This window comes from Pristiophorus japonicus, chromosome 27, assembly GCF_044704955.1.
Source record: "Pristiophorus japonicus isolate sPriJap1 chromosome 27, sPriJap1.hap1, whole genome shotgun sequence".
NCBI classification, from domain to species: domain Eukaryota; kingdom Metazoa; phylum Chordata; class Chondrichthyes; family Pristiophoridae; genus Pristiophorus; species Pristiophorus japonicus.
In genome coordinates this window covers 2130365-2147098 of record NC_092003.1, presented here as the reverse complement: position 1 = coordinate 2147098, position 16734 = coordinate 2130365, and the positions used below count along the sequence as shown (strand labels likewise).

The window sequence follows — 16734 nt, the reverse complement described above, 5'->3', positions numbered from 1 at the left end:
TTGCATTGTGGCGATTGTAGTCGGGACGGGACTACAACTCCCGGCAGGCCCTTCCGCGTGGCCCCGCCCCCCCCGCCTCCAGTGCGCAGGCGCGTTGCCAGGGAGCAGGCAAGGGATGATTGACAGGGGACAACCGAACTTGATCGGTGCAGCGGGGCGCGGCCTCATTTGGTGATGGATGGGCAGTGGACCAATGGGAGCGAGGAAGGTGGGCGGTGCCGCGCCTCACGGCGCCGGGGGCAGCCAATGGGAGGGGAGAAGGGCGGGAGCAGGGAGTCGGGTTTGTGTGAGGGGGGGCGGAGGCGGCGGCGACGACATTTGCAGCGAGCCAGCGGGTGAGCGGACGAGCAAGATGGCCGACGCGCCGCCTGGGGTGGAGGTGCCGGAGCTGGGCGGCTGGAGCATCCCGGAGCTGCAGGCCAAGCTGGGCGAGATCGGCTTCTCGGCGCAAGGTAAACCCGGCGGCGGCGGGCCCCCCCCCCGCTCTTCCCTCACCCTCCGGGCTCTGGGCCTAGCGCCGCCTGCAGCCTCGGGCTTGCGTACCGCCGCACCCGGGGCTGAGGCGCCTGAGGCCGGCGAACAGAGGCAGCGCGGCCGCGGTCCCTCACACTCCCCTTGTGCAAGGGGTTTGCTCCTTTCCTTTAACATCAAATAATTTAACATGTTGTGCTCACAATTAAATCAGTAAAATAAAAAGTTTCATCATGAAATACTTTAAAACTCAAGAAATAAATCAATATACTGAATTCACAATTAAATTAATTAAAATAAATTAAATTTATGAACTCCTAAATCACCCAAATCGCCAATCAATAATAAACTGGATCCAACTCTCACCATTCAGAATTCAAATCCCTTCACAATTACATCACATCAATAACACGCATAGTTTGTCTTAATTTATTGATTTAAAGTATTTAATATGTTCAGCTCACAATTAAATTAATAAAATAAATCAAAGTTTCTTTGCGAAATACTTTTTAATTTATTGTGAGCACAACATATTAAATTATTTGATTTTAAAAGGTAAGGAGGAAACTCCGTTTATTTAATTCATTTTATTAATTTAATTGTGAATTCAACGCATTAAATTATTTAAGCATTTAAACTTTATTGTCCATTCAGCATATTCATTTATTTAATTTCCATTAATTAAATTGTGAATTCAGTAGTGATTTGAATGATTTTAAAAGGATGAAACTTCAGTCATTTATTTCATTCGTTGAACGGGGAGCTCCACGTTAAATTATTTTGGATTTTAAAGTACTGGGATGAAATGCTATGAATTCATTTAATTTTATTAATCAGTAAAATAAAAAGTTACATCATGACCGACTTTAAAAACAAATTCATTTAATATGCTGAATCCATGAATTAATAAAGTATCAGAAAAGCTTCATGAAATGCTTTAACTCATTTAGATTAATGTGCTGGGTTCGCTTAAATTAATGAAAAATTAAATGAATTCATAGCATTTCATCCCAGTACTTTAAAATCCAAAATAATTTAACGTGGAGCTCCCCGTTCAACGAATGAAATAAATGACTGAAGTTTCATCCTTTTAAAATCATTCAAATCACTACTGAATTCACAATTTAATTAATGGAAATTAAATAAATGAATATGCTGAATGGACAATAAAGTTTAAATGCTTAAATAATTTAATGCGTTGAATTCACAATTAAATTAATAAAATGAATTAAATAAACGGAGTTTCCTCCTTACCTTTTAAAATCAAATAATTTAATATGTTGTGCTCACAATTAAATTAATAAAATAAAGTATTTCATGAAACTTTAATTTAAAATCAAAGAAATAAATCAATATGCTGAATTCACAATTTAATGAAATCAATTAATTAAAATGCATGCATAATTGATATAATACATTAAATCAATGAATTACTATCAAGTTTTAAAATTATGAAACTGATCGAATTTGATTTTAAGAAATTTTCTAAATGAGTAAATCTTGGTGCTTAAAGTTTGTTTCTTTGAACCGGACTTTTGCAGTGCTTGGCGCTTTTGCCTGGGTGCGTTCGGAGTAGTTGGGAAATCTGTCGATATTTTGTGCTTCTGAATTGCAGCCAGCAAGTTACAGGGTATGCCCGTTGGGACCCAGCTGTTCGCAGTCTTTGAGAGAAGGGGCAGGTCAGAAGGTGTTCGAGTCCCCAGGACTTGATCCAGGCTGATGCTTCGGTGCAGGACTGAGGGAGTGCTGTCTTGTTAGAGGTCTACATAAGGCAGTCCTTTGGAGTCGAGGATGACTTGCTTCCATGCTAACATGAGTTCTCGAGTGACTGATGAGTCCAATGAGGGATCTACAGTCTCTGTCACAGGCGGTGGGTGCCTGGGTTGCCGTGTGCTCCTTCCGCTGTCAGCGCTTGGCTTCCGCATGCTCCCGGCGAGGAGACTCGAGGTGTTCGGTGCTTCTCCTCCACTTTGAGCGGTCTCGGACCAGGGATCCCCAGGTGTCGGTGGAAATGTTGCACTTCAAGGAGGATTTGAGGGTGTCCTTGAGACATTTCCTCTGCCCACCTGGGGCTCGCTTGCCGTGTCAGAGCTCTGAGTAGAGCGCTTGTTTTGGGAATCAGGCTTGTTGGAGGTGCTGTCCTTTTGGGTGAGGTGCTGACACGAACTCCCCCGTCTGCTGGGTATAAAAGATCCCACAGCATTACTTGCTGAGGGAGACTCCCCAGTCTCCCTCAGCAAGCACCTCCTAAACCAATTAATGGTAGTTCACCTCATCGCTGTCCGTGCTGTCCCACATTACAACAGTGATTACGCTCCCAAAGAATACTTCATAGAAAGAAAGACTTGCATTTCTATAGCGCCTTAACGACCTCAGGATTGCAAAGCACTTTATAGTCAATGAAGTACTTTTGGAGTGTGCTCACTGTTGTAATGTGGGAAACGCCAATTTGTGCACAGCAAGCTCCCACACACAGCAATGTAATAATGACCAGATCATCTGTTTTAGTGATGTTGGTTGAGAGATAAATATTGGCCCCAGGACACCGGGGAGAACTCCCCTGCTCTTCTTCCAATAGTGGCCGTGGGATCTTTTACAGTCAGTATGCAGATGCAGTAAGTAATCAGGAAGGCAAATGCAATGTTGGCTTTTATTGCAAAGGGGATGGAGTATAAAAGCAGGGAAGTCTTGCTACAGTTATACAGGGTATTGGTGAGGCCACACCTGGAGTACTGCGTGCAGTTTTGGTTTCCATATTTACGAAAGGATATACTTGGAGACTGTTCAGAGAAGGTTCACGCGGTTGATTCCTGAAATGAGGGGGTTGTCTTATGAGGAAAGATTGAGTAGGTTGGGCCTCTACTCATTGGAGTTCAGAAGACTGAGAGGTGATCTTATCGAAACGTATAAGATTCTGAGAGGGCTTGATAGAGTGGATGCAGAGAGGATGTTTCCCCTTGTGGGGGAGACTAGAACTAGGGGGCATAGTCTCACAATAAGGGGCCATCCATTTAAAACTGAGATGAGAAGGAATTTTTTTCTGAGGGTCGTCAATCTTTGGAATTCTCTGCCCCAGAGAGCTGTGGAGGCTGGGACATTGAATATATGCAAGGTGGAGATAGACAGATTTTTGAACGATAAGGGAGTGAAGGGTTATGGAGATCGGGCAGAGAAGTGGAGCTGAGTCCATGATCGGATCGGCCATGATCGTATTAAATGGCGGAGTAGGCTCGAGGGGCCGAGTGGCCAACTCATAAGAAATAGGAGCAGGAGTCGGCCATACGGCCCCTCGAGCCTGCCCCGCCATTCAATACGATCATGGCTGATCCGATCATGGACTCAGCTCCACTTCCCTGCCCGCTCCCCATAACCCCTTATTTCCTTATCGGTTTAAAAAACTGTCTTTCTGTCTTAAATTTATTCAATGACTCCTGTTCCTGTTGTGTTGTTGTGTAACAGTTGCGGACACACTGGGGAGATAAATCTGTGCCTGTGGAATAGGTGATCCCTGTCCCTGGGCTCCGGTTGCTGCCCTGTGACTGAGTGATGCTTGCCACAACTAAGGGCTAGCTGGATAGGTGTGTGAGGGAGACAGGAATGGAAGGATGTGTCGACGGGGCGGGATGAGGCTCAGAGCTGCTGTAAATACAACGCAGTGTGATCGAGAATTCTCTTCTGTTTTTCAAGGTGTGCGGGAAGAGCTCATTGAACGACTGCAGAACTACAGCATGCAGGTGAGTGCTTCCCTTGTCCCGGACACCAGCTCTCTGCCGGCTTTAACCAGACGGAGCTGTCCCCACCGTGGGGCTGTCTCCTCTCCCCCCGCTTCGGAGCTCCAGTCGTTCCCTCTGCCCCAGCAGCCCAAGTGTGAGAGGGAAGACATTGGTGCCGTTCCCACTCACGGGCGGGGGGGTGGATTCATCAGCAACTTATTTATATAGTGCCTTTAACGTAGAGAAACGTCCCAAGGTGCTTCACAGGAGTGTTATTAAAAATTTGCCACCAAGCCGCAGAAGGAGAAATGAGGGCAGGTGACAAAACATAAGGAGCAGGAGTCGGCCATTCGGCCCCTCGAGCCTGCTCCGCCATTTAATAAGATCATGGCTGATCTGATCATGGACTCAGCTCCTCTTCCCCGCCCGCTCCCTATAACCCTTCACTCCCTTATCGCTCAAAAATCTATCTCCACCTTAAATATATTCAATGACCCAGCCTCCACAGCTCTTTGGGGCAGAGAATGCCACAGATTTACAGCCCTCTGAGAGAAGAAATTCCTCCTCATCTCAGTTTTCTGAGACTATGCCCTGTAGTTTTAATATCCCCTATGAGTGGAAATATCCTCTCTGCATCCACCTTGTCGAGCCTCCTCATAATCTTATACGTTTCGATAAGATCACCTCTCATTCTTCTGAATTCCAATGAGTAGAGGCCCAACCTCCTCAACCTTTCCTCATAAGTCAACCCCCTCATCTCCGGAATCAACCGAGTGAACCTTCTCTGGACTGCCTCCAAAGCAAGTGTATCCTTTCGTAAATATGGAAACCAAAGCTGCACGCAGTACTCCAGGTGTGGCCTCACCAATACCCTGTACAGTTGTAGCAGGACTTCTCTGCTTTTATACTCTAGCCCCTTGCAATAAAGGCCAACATTCAATTGGCCTTCCTGATCACTTGCTGTACCTGCATACTGACTTTTTGTGTTTCATGTACAAGGACCCCCAGGTCCCGCTGTACTGCGGCACTTTTATCCATTTAAATTATAATTTGCTTTTCTATTTTTTTCTGCCAAAGTGGATAACCTCACACTTTCCCACATTATACTCCCATTTGCCAAATGTTTACCCACTCACTTAGCCTGTCTATATCCCTTTGCAGATTTTTTGTGTCCTCCTCACAACTTGCTTTCCCGCCCATCTTTGTATCATCAGCAAACTTGACTACATTACACTCGGTCCCTTCATCCAAGTCATTAATATAGATTGTAAATAGTTGAGGCCCCAGCACTGATCCCTGCGGCACCCCACTAGTGAGATGAAATGGGGTGGGAGGAGGCTGGTGTGGAGCATAAACACCGGCACGGAGTGGATGGGCCGAATGTTTCTGTGCTGTACATTGTATGTAACCCTGATCTATCTGTTCTCGGAGGAGGAATTTTAGTAACAGCTTATCTCTCTAAACATCCCTCCCATACTACAGATAACGGTCCCTCTGCCTGTGTCTGTTACACCAGCCACTAAAGTTTAGTCACCCGTGGACGATGTCGCCCCAGTCACAGATTTCCTTGCTGAGGCACCCCGCTGTTTTCCTGTTTGGTCTGAGCAAGCCTTGTGCTCCCTGCCCGGTTAGGGTTATACAGGTCAGCCCCCACAATTAACCCGTAAACTTTTCCCCGAGGCGTCCGACCGCAGTCATTGATTCCAGCCTCCCCACTGGGGGCGCTACCTCTTGTGTTTACAGACCGGAGTCAACCTCAAGCGGCCTATGCGGGGAGATGACATGGACAAGGGGCATCCGATGCCACCGTTACCTGCGCAGGTGAGCTGGATTGAGGAGATGTGGGGGGGGGGTTGAGAGGTGTATGGTGAGGAGGGGGGGGGGGAAGAGGGAGGGGTGGGGAGGAGAAGTGGGGGGGGGGAGGGGGAGGAGAGATGTGGGGGGGAAAGAGAGGTGTGTGCAGGGGGGGTGGGAGGAGAGAGGTGTGTGGGGGGGGGGGGGAAGAGAGAGAGAGAGAGAGGTGTGTGTGGGGGGGGAGAGAGAGAGAGGTGTGTGCGGGGGGGGGAAGGATGGGGGAGGGAGAGGTGTGTGGGGGGGGGGGGGGGAGAGAGGTGTGTGCGGGGGGGGGGGGGAGAGAAGAGGAGAGGTGTGTGCGGGGGGGGGGGGAGAGAAGAGGAGAGGTGTGCGGGGGGGGGGGCGGGGAGAAGAGAGAGAGAGAGAGAGGTATGCAGGGGGGGGGGGAGAAGAGAGAGAGGTGTGTGCGGGGGGGAGAGAAGAGAGAGAGGTGTGTGCGGGGGGGAGAGAAGAGAGGTGTGTGCGGGGGGGGGAGAAAGAGAGAGGTGTGTGCGGGGGGGGAGAGGTGTGTGCGGGGGGGGGTGGGGAGAGAAGAGAGGTGTGTATAGGGGGGGAGAAAAGAGAGGTGTGTGCGGGGGTGGGGGGGAAGAGAGGTGTGTGCAGGGGGGGTGGGGAGAGAAGAGAGAGGTGTGCGCGGGTGGGGGGGGAGGAGGAGAGGTGTGAGGGGGGGAGGAGGAGAGGTGTGAGGGGGGGGGGAGAGGAGAGGTGTGCGCCATGCAGGGGTGGGGGGAGAGGTGTGTGCGGGGGGGGAGAGAGAGGGGAGGTGTGTGAGGGGTGGGGGGGGAGAGAGAGGAGGTGAGTGCGGGGGGGGGAGGGCCGAGGGGGGGTGTGCGGGGGGGGGTTGGAGGGGGAGAGAAGTGGGGGGGGGGCGGTTGGAGGGGGAGGTGTTGGGAGGGGGAGGGGTTGTAATTGAGGGTTTCTGGAGGAAAACTGCCCCATCGTTCTGTGCCCCCGGTACAGTTGATTAGACAGAAACCATCATGGAACAGAAAGAAAGAAAAGTAAGACTTGCATTTATATAGCGCCATTTGTGACCACCAGGCGTCCCTAGGCACTTTACAGCCAATGGAGTACCTTTGGCGAGTAGTTGCTGTTATAATGAGCGATTCAATCAATCCTGATCTTTCCCCACAGCTCTGCAAATTTTTCCTCTTCAAGTATTTATCCGTGTCCTCTTTGAAAGTTAAATCTTGTCTCTAAAAGTTGTCGATTGATTGAGTTTGTCGGGTGTTTCCGACCGAAATTAAATCTCGGGTCCCGCCGGCAATTGTAACTTTTTTTGGGTGTTATGGGTTGTAATGTACGCCCCTGTGAATATGCTCGTAGCTTTGTTGCTGTAGGGCTATGATTCTCGCTTTGGGCTTTTCACAGTTTAAATGGGAGAGGTCCCAGCTTGAAACCCCAGTCCAGTCACCTTTACTTAAAATAGTTGCAGAGCTGTTGAGTTGGGAGTGGCTTCGGCAGTCATGTGATGTTCACAAGACTCAGTAAAACCCCGGCCAGTTGGGTTCGGGGGATCCACGATGGGGCAGGCGGTTGTGAGCCTGTTGGTTGAACTGGTAATATTATCATAGGCAGTCCCTCGGAATCGAGGAAGACTTGCTTCCGCTCTTAACACGAGTCCTTAGGTGGCTGAACAGCCCAATACGGGAGCCACAGTCCCTGTCACAGGTGGGACAGACAGTGGTTGAGGGAAGGGGAGGGTGGGACAGGTTTGCCGCACGCTCCTTCCGCTGCCTGCGCTTGGTTTCTGCACGCTCTCGGCGACGAGACTCGAGGTGCTCAGTGCCCTCCCGGATGCACTTCCTCCACTTGGGGGCGGACTGGTCTTTGGGCCCAGGGACTCCCAGGTGTCGGTGGGGATGTTGCACTTTATCAGGGTGGTCCCTGTAACGTTTCCTCTGCCCACCTGGGGCTCGCTTGCCGTGAAGGAGTGTAGTGTGACTGGTAAACCTTTTGCTAATAAACCAACTAGTTCTTAATAGCAATGTGTTGCTATAAATTCTTAAGCAAAGAAGCCATGAAGCAGATACATTACAGTGAGGATCGGGCAGGGAAGTGGAGTTGCGGTCAAAGATTGGCCGTGATCTGATTGGATGGCGGAGCGGGCTCGAGGGGCCGATCGGCCGACTCCTGCTCCTAATTCTAACCGCTCCCACTTGTGTTTCACCAGATGCCGGCGATGCAGATGCCCCCGCGCCCGATGGGGCTGCCACGCATGCCCCCCCCTCTGGGCTTCCCGATGGGAGTGGTCCCACCGGGGGTGGGGCCACGCCTACACATGCCACCGGTGGACCCGTCTGGCCTCTCCGAGGACGAGCGGCTAAAGCTGGCCCAGCAGCAGGCGGCCATCCTGATCCAGCAGGAGGAGCGGGCAAAGCAGGTAAGGGGTGGGCGCGGCGCGGGGGCGCGGCGCGGTTTGACCCCGGGGCCGGAGCGCTCGGCTACCGCGCCCGTCGATTTATTTTCAAACTTCTCCGTTCCGGGGATGCGCACGTCGCCGGCATTTATTGCCCATCCCTAATTTGCCCTCCAGAGGGCGGTGCTGAACCGCCATTTCAGAGTCGTATAGCGGCCAGACCGGGTACGGGCGATAGATTTCTCGCCCCAACGGGCGTTACCGAACAAGATGGGGTTCCAACAACCCGGTGGTTTCATGGCACCCAAAATTCCACACGGACTCTCTGGGCGCAGTTGAAGAGGTACGTCGTGGCCCAACTGCGCCCCAAAAAAAAGTTGCAAGTTTCGCCGGCATAACACTTTCATTTTGGGGCGGCTGAGGTTGCCAGGGTTACGAGGGACGCTCTGAAGGGCTGAGGTACAGCATTCCCCCTTTTTAAATAGATCACTAAGTGAGACTTTTCACCTTTGGGTCGATAGGTTTCCCCCACCACCAACTCCGGCCCTCTGCCATCCGTGTAATTTGTCTCTCTGCATTTTATGAACATGGATTATATCTTGTCTCATTCTTTCCTCCCATGAAAACGAGTTTAGTTCTGATGCTTCATAATAAAGGTCCGCTTACCAGTCCGCTCACCCGCCTGACCCTGGCCCCGTGTACACTCCCAGTCCGCTCCCCCGCCTGACCCTGGCCCTGAGTACACGCCCAGTCCGCTCCCCCGCCCCTAGCCCAGGCCGAATGGCCTCCGACTTACTTACAATTTCTTTAATTCTCCGCGAGGGTTTTCCGGCGAGGCCACATACGCCGGCCTAAGCAGAACTGGAGTAGCTCTCAGCTGGCCAAAGTTCCCCAAATGGCCAGAATTGGCGCGGGTGGCAGGTTACGCTGGGGGGGGGGGGAAAAAACTGGCTTAAAAAATTCAAACTAACTGAGTTAGGCTGGGGCAAATTGATTGGGGAAACTGGGGATTTTTACTTTAGGCCCAAAAAAAAAAGCAGCCTGCTCCAAAAAAAAAAACGGTGCCAATCATTGGGGAAAATTGAGCCCCATAACCGCCATGCTCCCAGCTCTGCGCCGCTCTGTCGCTGGCCTTATCGGTGCAGGATAATCTGTGTCGTAGCAATTGTAGCACGGGAAGAGGCCACTCAGCCCAGCTAGTCCGTGCCGGCCCATCGCCTGTCCTCAGTAATCTGCCCTTTCCCCGTCTCCTTTCATACTCTCCCCTTTTCAGATATGTCTTCTCTCTCTTTCTCCCGCTCTCCCCGCCAGAATTATTAACTCTTTTTTCGGACGCTGGCAAGGCCGGCATTTATTGTTGATGCCTGGTTGCCCATTGAGCTCATGCAGTCCGTGTGGTGAAGGTACCCACACACAGTTGTAGGAAATTCTGCGATGTTGCCCCAGCGACGATGAAGGAAGGGACTGGGTGCCCCGGGGCTAAATGGGGACTGTGCCAGGGTTCCTGCTCCTGATCCCCATCCTGTGGATATCTGGGCAAGGACAGGGACAGGATTGGTTGTGACGGGCGTACAACCTGCCCATGCTCGGGGTTTAACCTCCGGGGCAACAGTGTGGTCGCTGAAGCTGGCGGGCGGAGGGCAAAGACTGGGTCTGGGGTCGGCAGGTTTGTCGTTGAGCGCTGCTCTGGGGCGCCGAGGGGCTGCGTTAAATGTGTGACCGGCTCCTCCTCCCTTTCAGGGCAGCGAGCGGATGTTTGATGACCAGATGAAAGATCAGGAGCTGCTCGAGCAACAGAAACGGGTACAGATCCGGGAGGGATTGCAGCTCCACTTAGTGGCTTCTTGTGTGTCTCCTTCAACATTGGTGGGGGTGTGTGTGTGTGTGGGGGGAAGTGTGTGTGTGGGGAGGGGAAGTGTGTGTATGTGTGGGGGGGGGGGAAGTGTGTGTATGTGTGGGGGGGGGGGAAGTGTGTGTGTGTGTGGGGAGGAAGTGTGTGTGTGTGTGGGGGGGGAAGTGTGTGTATGTGTGGGGGGGGGAAGTGTGTGTATGTGTGGGGGGGGGAAGTGTGTGTGGGGAGGAAGTGTGTGTGTGTGGGGGGGGAGGAAGTGTGTGTGTGGGGAGGAAGTGTGTGTGTGGGGAGGAAGTGTGTGTGTGGGGAGGAAGTGTGTGTGTGGGGAGGAAGTGTGTGTGTGGGGAGGAAGTGTGTGTGTGGGGAGGAAGTGTGTGTGTGGGGAGGAAGTGTGTGTGTGGGGAGGAAGTGTGTGTGTGGGGAGGAAGTGTGTGTGTGGGGAGGAAGTGTGTGTGTGGGGAGGAAGTGTGTGTGTGGGGAGGAAGTGTGTGTGTGGGGAGGAAGTGTGTGTGTGTGGGGAGGAAGTGTGTGTGTGTGGGGAGGAAGTGTGTGTGTGGGGAGGAAGTGTGTGTGTGTGGGGAGGAAGTGTGTGTGTGTGGGGAGGAAGTGTGTGTGTGTGGGGAGGAAGTGTGTGTGTGTGGGGAGGAAGTGTGTGTGTGTGTGTGGGGAGGAAGTGTGTGTGTGTGTGGGGAGGAAGTGTGTGTGTGTGGGGAGGAAGTGTGTGTGTGTGGGGAGGAAGTGTGTGTGTGTGGGGAGGAAGTGTGTGTGTGTGGGGAGGAAGTGTGTGTGTGTGGGGAGGAAGTGTGTGTGTGTGTGTGGGGAGGAAGTGTGTGTGTGTGGGGAGGAAGTGTGTGTGTGTGGGGAGGAAGTGTGTGTGTGTGGGGGGGAAGTGTGCGTGGGGGGGAAGTGTGCGTGGGGGGGAAGTGTGCGTGGGGGGGAAGTGTGCGTGGGTGTGGGGGGGAAGTGTGTGTTTTTTTGGGGTTGAGTGTGCGTGTGGGGGGGGGGTTGCGTGTGGGGGGGGGGTTGAGTGTGTGGGGGGGGTGAGTGTGCGTGTGGGGGGGGGTTGAGTGTGTGGGGGGGGTGAGTGTGCGTGTGGGGGGGGGTTGAGTGCGTGTGGGGGGGGGTTGAGTGCGTGTGGGGGGGGGGTTGAGTGTGCGTGTGGGGGGGGGTTGAGTGTGCGTGTGGGGGGGGGTTGAGTGTGCGTGTGGGGGGGGGTTGAGTGCGTGTGGGGGGGGGTTGAGTGTGCGTGTGGGGGGGGGTTGAGTGCGTGTGGGGGGGGGTTGAGTGCGTGTGGGGGGGGGGTTGAGTGCGTGTGGGGGGGGGTTGTGTGCGTGTGGGGGGGGGTGAGTGTGCGTGTGTGGGGGGGGTGAGTGCGTGTGGGGGGGGGTTGTGTGCGTGTGGGGGGGGGGTGAGTGTGCGTGTGGGGGGGTTGTGTGCGTGTGGGGGGGGGTGAGTGTGCGTGTGGCGGGGGGTTGAGTGTGTGTGGGGGGGGTGAGTGTGCGTGTGGGGGGGTGAGTGTGCGTGTGGGGGGGGGGTGAGTGTTGCGTGTGTGGGGGGGGGTGAGTGCGTGTGGGGGGGGGGTGAGTGTGCGTGTGTGGGGGGGGGTGAGTGTGCGTGGGGGGGGGGGGTGAGTGTGCGTGTGGGGGGGGGTGAGTGTGCGTGTGGGGGGGGGGTGAGTGTGCGTGTGGGGGGGGGTGAGTGTGCGTGTGGCGGGGGGTTGAGTGTGTGTGGGGGGGGTGAGTGTGCGTGTGGGGGGGTGAGTGTGCGTGTGGGGGGGTGAGTGTGCGTGGGGGGGGGTGAGTGTGCGTGGGGGGGGGTGAGTGTGCGTGTGGGGGGGGGTTGAGTGCGTGTGGGGGGGGTGAGCGTGCGTGTGGGGGGGGGTTGAGTGCGTGTGGGGGGGGTGAGTGTGCGTGTGGGGGGGGTGAGTGTGTGTGGGGGGGCGGGGTTTGCACGTTTGCGGACAGATGTCGAGGAGAGTTCCTTTAACCATCTCCTCCCCCCCCCCCCCCCCCCCCCAGGCCGCGGCGTTACTGGAACACGAGCGGCAGCAGCAAGAGATGGTGCAGATGCAACAGGGACCCCCGGGACCCCGGCCGATGGAGATTGGATCCCGGCCACCATTGGGACCACGAGGTGACCTCTTCCTTCCCCCGCGGAGTGCTGACGGTCAGCGGGGTGCGGGCGATGTCTGCGGCATCTCGGGGAAGAGTCGGGGCGCGGCCCTGTGTTAGGATGGCAGCCTCCAGCTGAACAATGAGCTGGGTCAGCACAGCACCACAGGCTGATAGTGAATGGCCCCCACCCCCGGTGTGAGGGACCAGAGGCACTGGAGTCTGAGTCCGAAGGTCGTGTGTTCAATTCCTGCTCCAGAGACTTGAACCCCACAATCCGAGGGGCAGTACTGAGGGAGCGCCGCACTGTCGGAGGGGCAGTACTGAGGGAGTGCCGCACTGTCGGAGGGGCAGTACTGAGGGAGCGCCGCACTGTCGGAGGGGCAGTACTGAGGGAGCGCCGCACTGTCGGAGGGGCAGTACTGAGGGAGCGCCGCACTGTCGGAGGGGCAGTACTGAGGGAGCGCCGCACTGTCGGAGGGGCGGTACTGAGGGAGCACCGCACTGTCGGAGGGGCGGTACTGAGGGAACGCCGCACTGTCGGAGGGGCGGTACTGAGGGAGTGCCGCACTGTCGGAGGGGCAGTACTGAGGGAGCGCCGCACTGTCAGAGGAGCAGTACTGAGGGAGCGCCGCACTGTCGGAGGAGCAGTACTGAGGGAGCGCCGCACTGTCGGAGGAGCAGTACTGAGGGAGCCCCGCACTGTCGGAGGGGCAGTACTGAGGGAGCGCCGTACTGAGGGAGTGCCGCACTGTCGGAGGGGCAGTACTGTTTAAGAGTTAATGTTTCTCGCCTCCCTCCTGTCTCACTCTCACAGGTCCTCTGCCCATGCCTCTCTCCGTGGCCATACGACCGGTGCTCCCAGGGCCTCCCATTCCATTATCGGCGCCTGGCCTGGGTCCGCGGCTCCGATGTCCTCCCCCGCCGCCCGGCGAAGAGAACCGCGAGGTAAGAGCAACGCCGCCTCTACCGCTACTCTGCCCCACCCACCGCTCCGTGCCGGGGTTTATGCCCCACCGCTCCGTGCCGGGGTTTATGCCCCACCGCTCCGTGCCGGGGTTTATGCCCCACCGCTCCGTGCCGGGGTTTATGCCCCACCGCTCCGTGCCGGGGTTTATGCCCCACCGCTCCGTGCCGGGGTTTATGCCCCACCGCTCCGTGCCGGGGTTTATGCCCCACCGCTCCGTGCCGGGGTTTATGCCCCACCGCTCCGTGCCGGGGTTTACGCCCCACCGCTCCGTGCCGGGGTTTACGCCCCACCGCTCCGTGCCGGGGTTTATGCCCCACACCAGCCCCCTCCGACCCCTCTCCATCTCTTCCCCCCCCCCCCATCACCCCATCCTTCTATACCTCTCTCCCTCGTGTGTTTAATATGCTACTGTTTAGATGAGGTCATTGGGAGTGTATTATAAGAACATCAGAAATAGGAGCAGGAGTCGGCCATTCGGCCCCTCGAGCCTGCTCCGCCATTCAATAAGCTCATGGCTGATCTGATCATGGACTCAGCTCCACTTCCCCGCCCGCTCCCCATAACCCTTCACTCCGTTATCGCTCAAAAATCTGTCTATCTCCACCTTAAATATATTCAATGACCCAGCCTCCACAGCTCTCTGGGGCAGAGAATTCCACAGATTTACAACCCTCTGAGAGAAGAAATTCCTCCTCATCTCAGTTTTAAATGGGCGGCCCCTTATTCTAAGACCATGCCCCCTAGTTCTAGTCTCCCCCATCAGTGGGAACATCCTCTCTGCATCCACCTTGTCAAGCCCCCTCATAATCTGATACGTTTCAATAAGATCACCTCTCATTCTTCTGAATTCCAATGAGTAGAGACCCAACCTCCTCAACCTTTCCTCATAAGTCAACCCCCTCATCTCCGGAATCGACCGAGTGAACCTTCTCTGAACTGCCTCCAAAGCAAGTATATCCTTTCGTAAATATGGAAACCAAAACTGCACGCAGTACTCCAGGTGTGGCCTCACCAATACCCTGTATAACTGGAGCAAGACTTCCCTGCTTTTATACTCCATCCCCTTTGCAATAAGATCATGGCTGATCCGATCATGGACTCAGCTCCACTTCCCCGCCTGCTCCCCATAACCCTTCACTCCCTTATCGCTCAAAAATCTGTCTATCTCCACCTTAAATATATTCAATGACCCAGCCTCCACAGCTCTCTGGGGCAGAGAATTCCACAGATTTACAACCCTCTGAGAGAAGAAATTCCTCCTCATCTTTGTTTTAAATGGGCGATCCCTTATTCTGAAACTATGCTCCCTAGTTCTAGATTCCCCCACGATGGGAAACATCCTCTCTGCATCCAGCTTGTCGAGCCCCCTCGGTATCTTATACGTTTCGATAAGATCACCTCTCATTCTTCTAAACGCCAATGAGTAGAGGCCCAACCTGCTCAACCTTTCTTCATAGGACAACCCCCTCATCTCCGGAATCAACCGAGTGAACCTTCTCCCCCATGTGTTTATCCAGCCTCCCCTTAAATACATCGATACTATTCACCTCAACCCCTCCCTGTGGCAGCGAGTTCCACATTCTCACCGCTCTCTGGGTAAAGAAATTTCTCCTGAATTCCCCATTGGGTTTATCAGTGACTGTCTGATATTGGTGGCCCCCAGTTCTGCTCTCCCCCACAAGGGGGAACATTCTCTACGTCTTCCCTATCGAACCCCCTTCATCATTTTAAACACCTCTGTCAGCTCACCCTCAGCCTTCCCTTTTCTAGAGAAATGAGCCCCAGCCCGTTCAGTCTTTTCTGATAGTTATAACCTCTCGGTTCTGGCATCATTCTTGTAAGCAAGCAGATCGGTGTTGAATGACCCCTTCACTGTGTGTGTGTGTGTGTGTGTGTATATATAATCACAGACACAGACCCTCGTCCCATCACTGTGTGTGTGGGGGGAATCACAGACACAGATCCCCGTCCCATCACTGTGTGTGTGTGTGGGGGAATCACAGACGCAGACCCCTGTCCCATCACTGTGTGTGTGTGGGGGGAGGAATCACAGACACAGACCCCCGTCCCATCACTGTGTGTGTGTGTGTGTGTGTGGGGAATCACAGACACAGACCCCCATCCCATCACTGTGTGTGTGGGGGGAATCACAGACACAGACCCCCGTCCCATCACTGTGTGTGTGTGTGGGGGAATCACAGACACAGACCCCCGTCCCATCACTGTGTGTGTGTGTGGGGGAATCACAGACACAGACCCCCGTCCCATCACTGTGTGTGTGTGTGTGGGGAATCACAGACACAGACCCCCGTCCCATCACTGTGTGTGTGGGGGGAATCACAGACACAGACCCCCGTCCCATCACTGTGTGTGTGTGGGGGAATCACAGACACAGACCCCCGTCCCATCACTGTGTGTGTGTGTGGGGAATCACAGACACACACCCCCGTCCCATCACTGTGTGGGGGGGGAATCACAGACACAGACTCCCGTCCCATCACTGTGTGTGTGTGTGTGGGGGGGGAATCACAGACACAGACCCCCGTCCCATCACTGTGTGTGTGTGTGTGTGTGTGTGTGTGTGGGGGGAATCACAGACACAGACCCCCGTCCCATCACTGTGTGTGTGTGTGTGTGGGGGAATCACAGACACAGACCCCCGTCCCATCACTGTGTGTGTGTGTGTGTGGGGGAATCACAGACACAGACCCCCATCCCATCACTGTGTGTGTGTGTGGGGGAATCACAGACACACACCCCCGTCCCATCACTGTGTGTGTGTGGGGGGGGGAATCACAGACACAGACCCCCGTCCCATCACTGTGTGTGTGTGGGGGGAATCACAGGCACAGACCCCCGTCCCATCACTGTGTGTGTGTGTGTGTGGGGGGAATCACAGACACAGACCCCCGTCCCATCTGTGTTTGTGTGTGTGTGTGGGAATCACAGGCACAGACCCCCGTCCCATCTGTGTTTGTGTGTGTGGGAGTCACAGACACAGACCCCCGTCCCATCACTGTGTGTGTGTGTGGGGAATCACAGACACAGACTCCCGTCCCATCACTGTGTGTGTGTGGGAATCACAGACACAGACTCCCGTCCCATCACTGTGTGTGTGTGTGTGTGTGTGTGTGTGTGTGTGGGAATCACAGACACAGACTCCCGTCCCATCACTGTGTGTGTGTGTGGGAATCACAGACACAGACCCCCGTCCCATCACTGTGTGTGTGTGTGTGGGGGGAATCACAGACACAGGCCCCCGTCCCATCACTATGTGTGTGTGTGGGGGAATCACAGACACAGACCCCCGTCCCATCACTGTGTGTGTGGGGGGAATCACAGACACAGACTCCCGTCCCATCACTGTGTGTGTGTGTGTGTGGGAATCACAGACACACCCCCCC

At 54.5% G+C, this 16734-nt stretch overlaps 1 protein-coding gene across 1 annotated transcript in view; it reads left to right on the top strand.

The window, feature by feature from the left end:
* Nucleotides 1–298: 298 nt before the first annotated feature.
* Nucleotides 299–16734, top strand: part of sf3b2 (splicing factor 3b, subunit 2) — a 38137-nt gene continuing 21701 nt past the window's right edge. The window contains exons 1-7 of the mRNA XM_070867993.1: nucleotides 299–452; nucleotides 4159–4205; nucleotides 5928–6005; nucleotides 8212–8421; nucleotides 10138–10200; nucleotides 12268–12382; nucleotides 13178–13308. Of these exons, the coding sequence (XP_070724094.1) occupies nucleotides 353–452; nucleotides 4159–4205; nucleotides 5928–6005; nucleotides 8212–8421; nucleotides 10138–10200; nucleotides 12268–12382; nucleotides 13178–13308 (744 nt within the window). The 5' untranslated portion in view covers nucleotides 299–352. The remainder of the gene's footprint in view (nucleotides 453–4158; nucleotides 4206–5927; nucleotides 6006–8211; nucleotides 8422–10137; nucleotides 10201–12267; nucleotides 12383–13177; nucleotides 13309–16734) is intronic.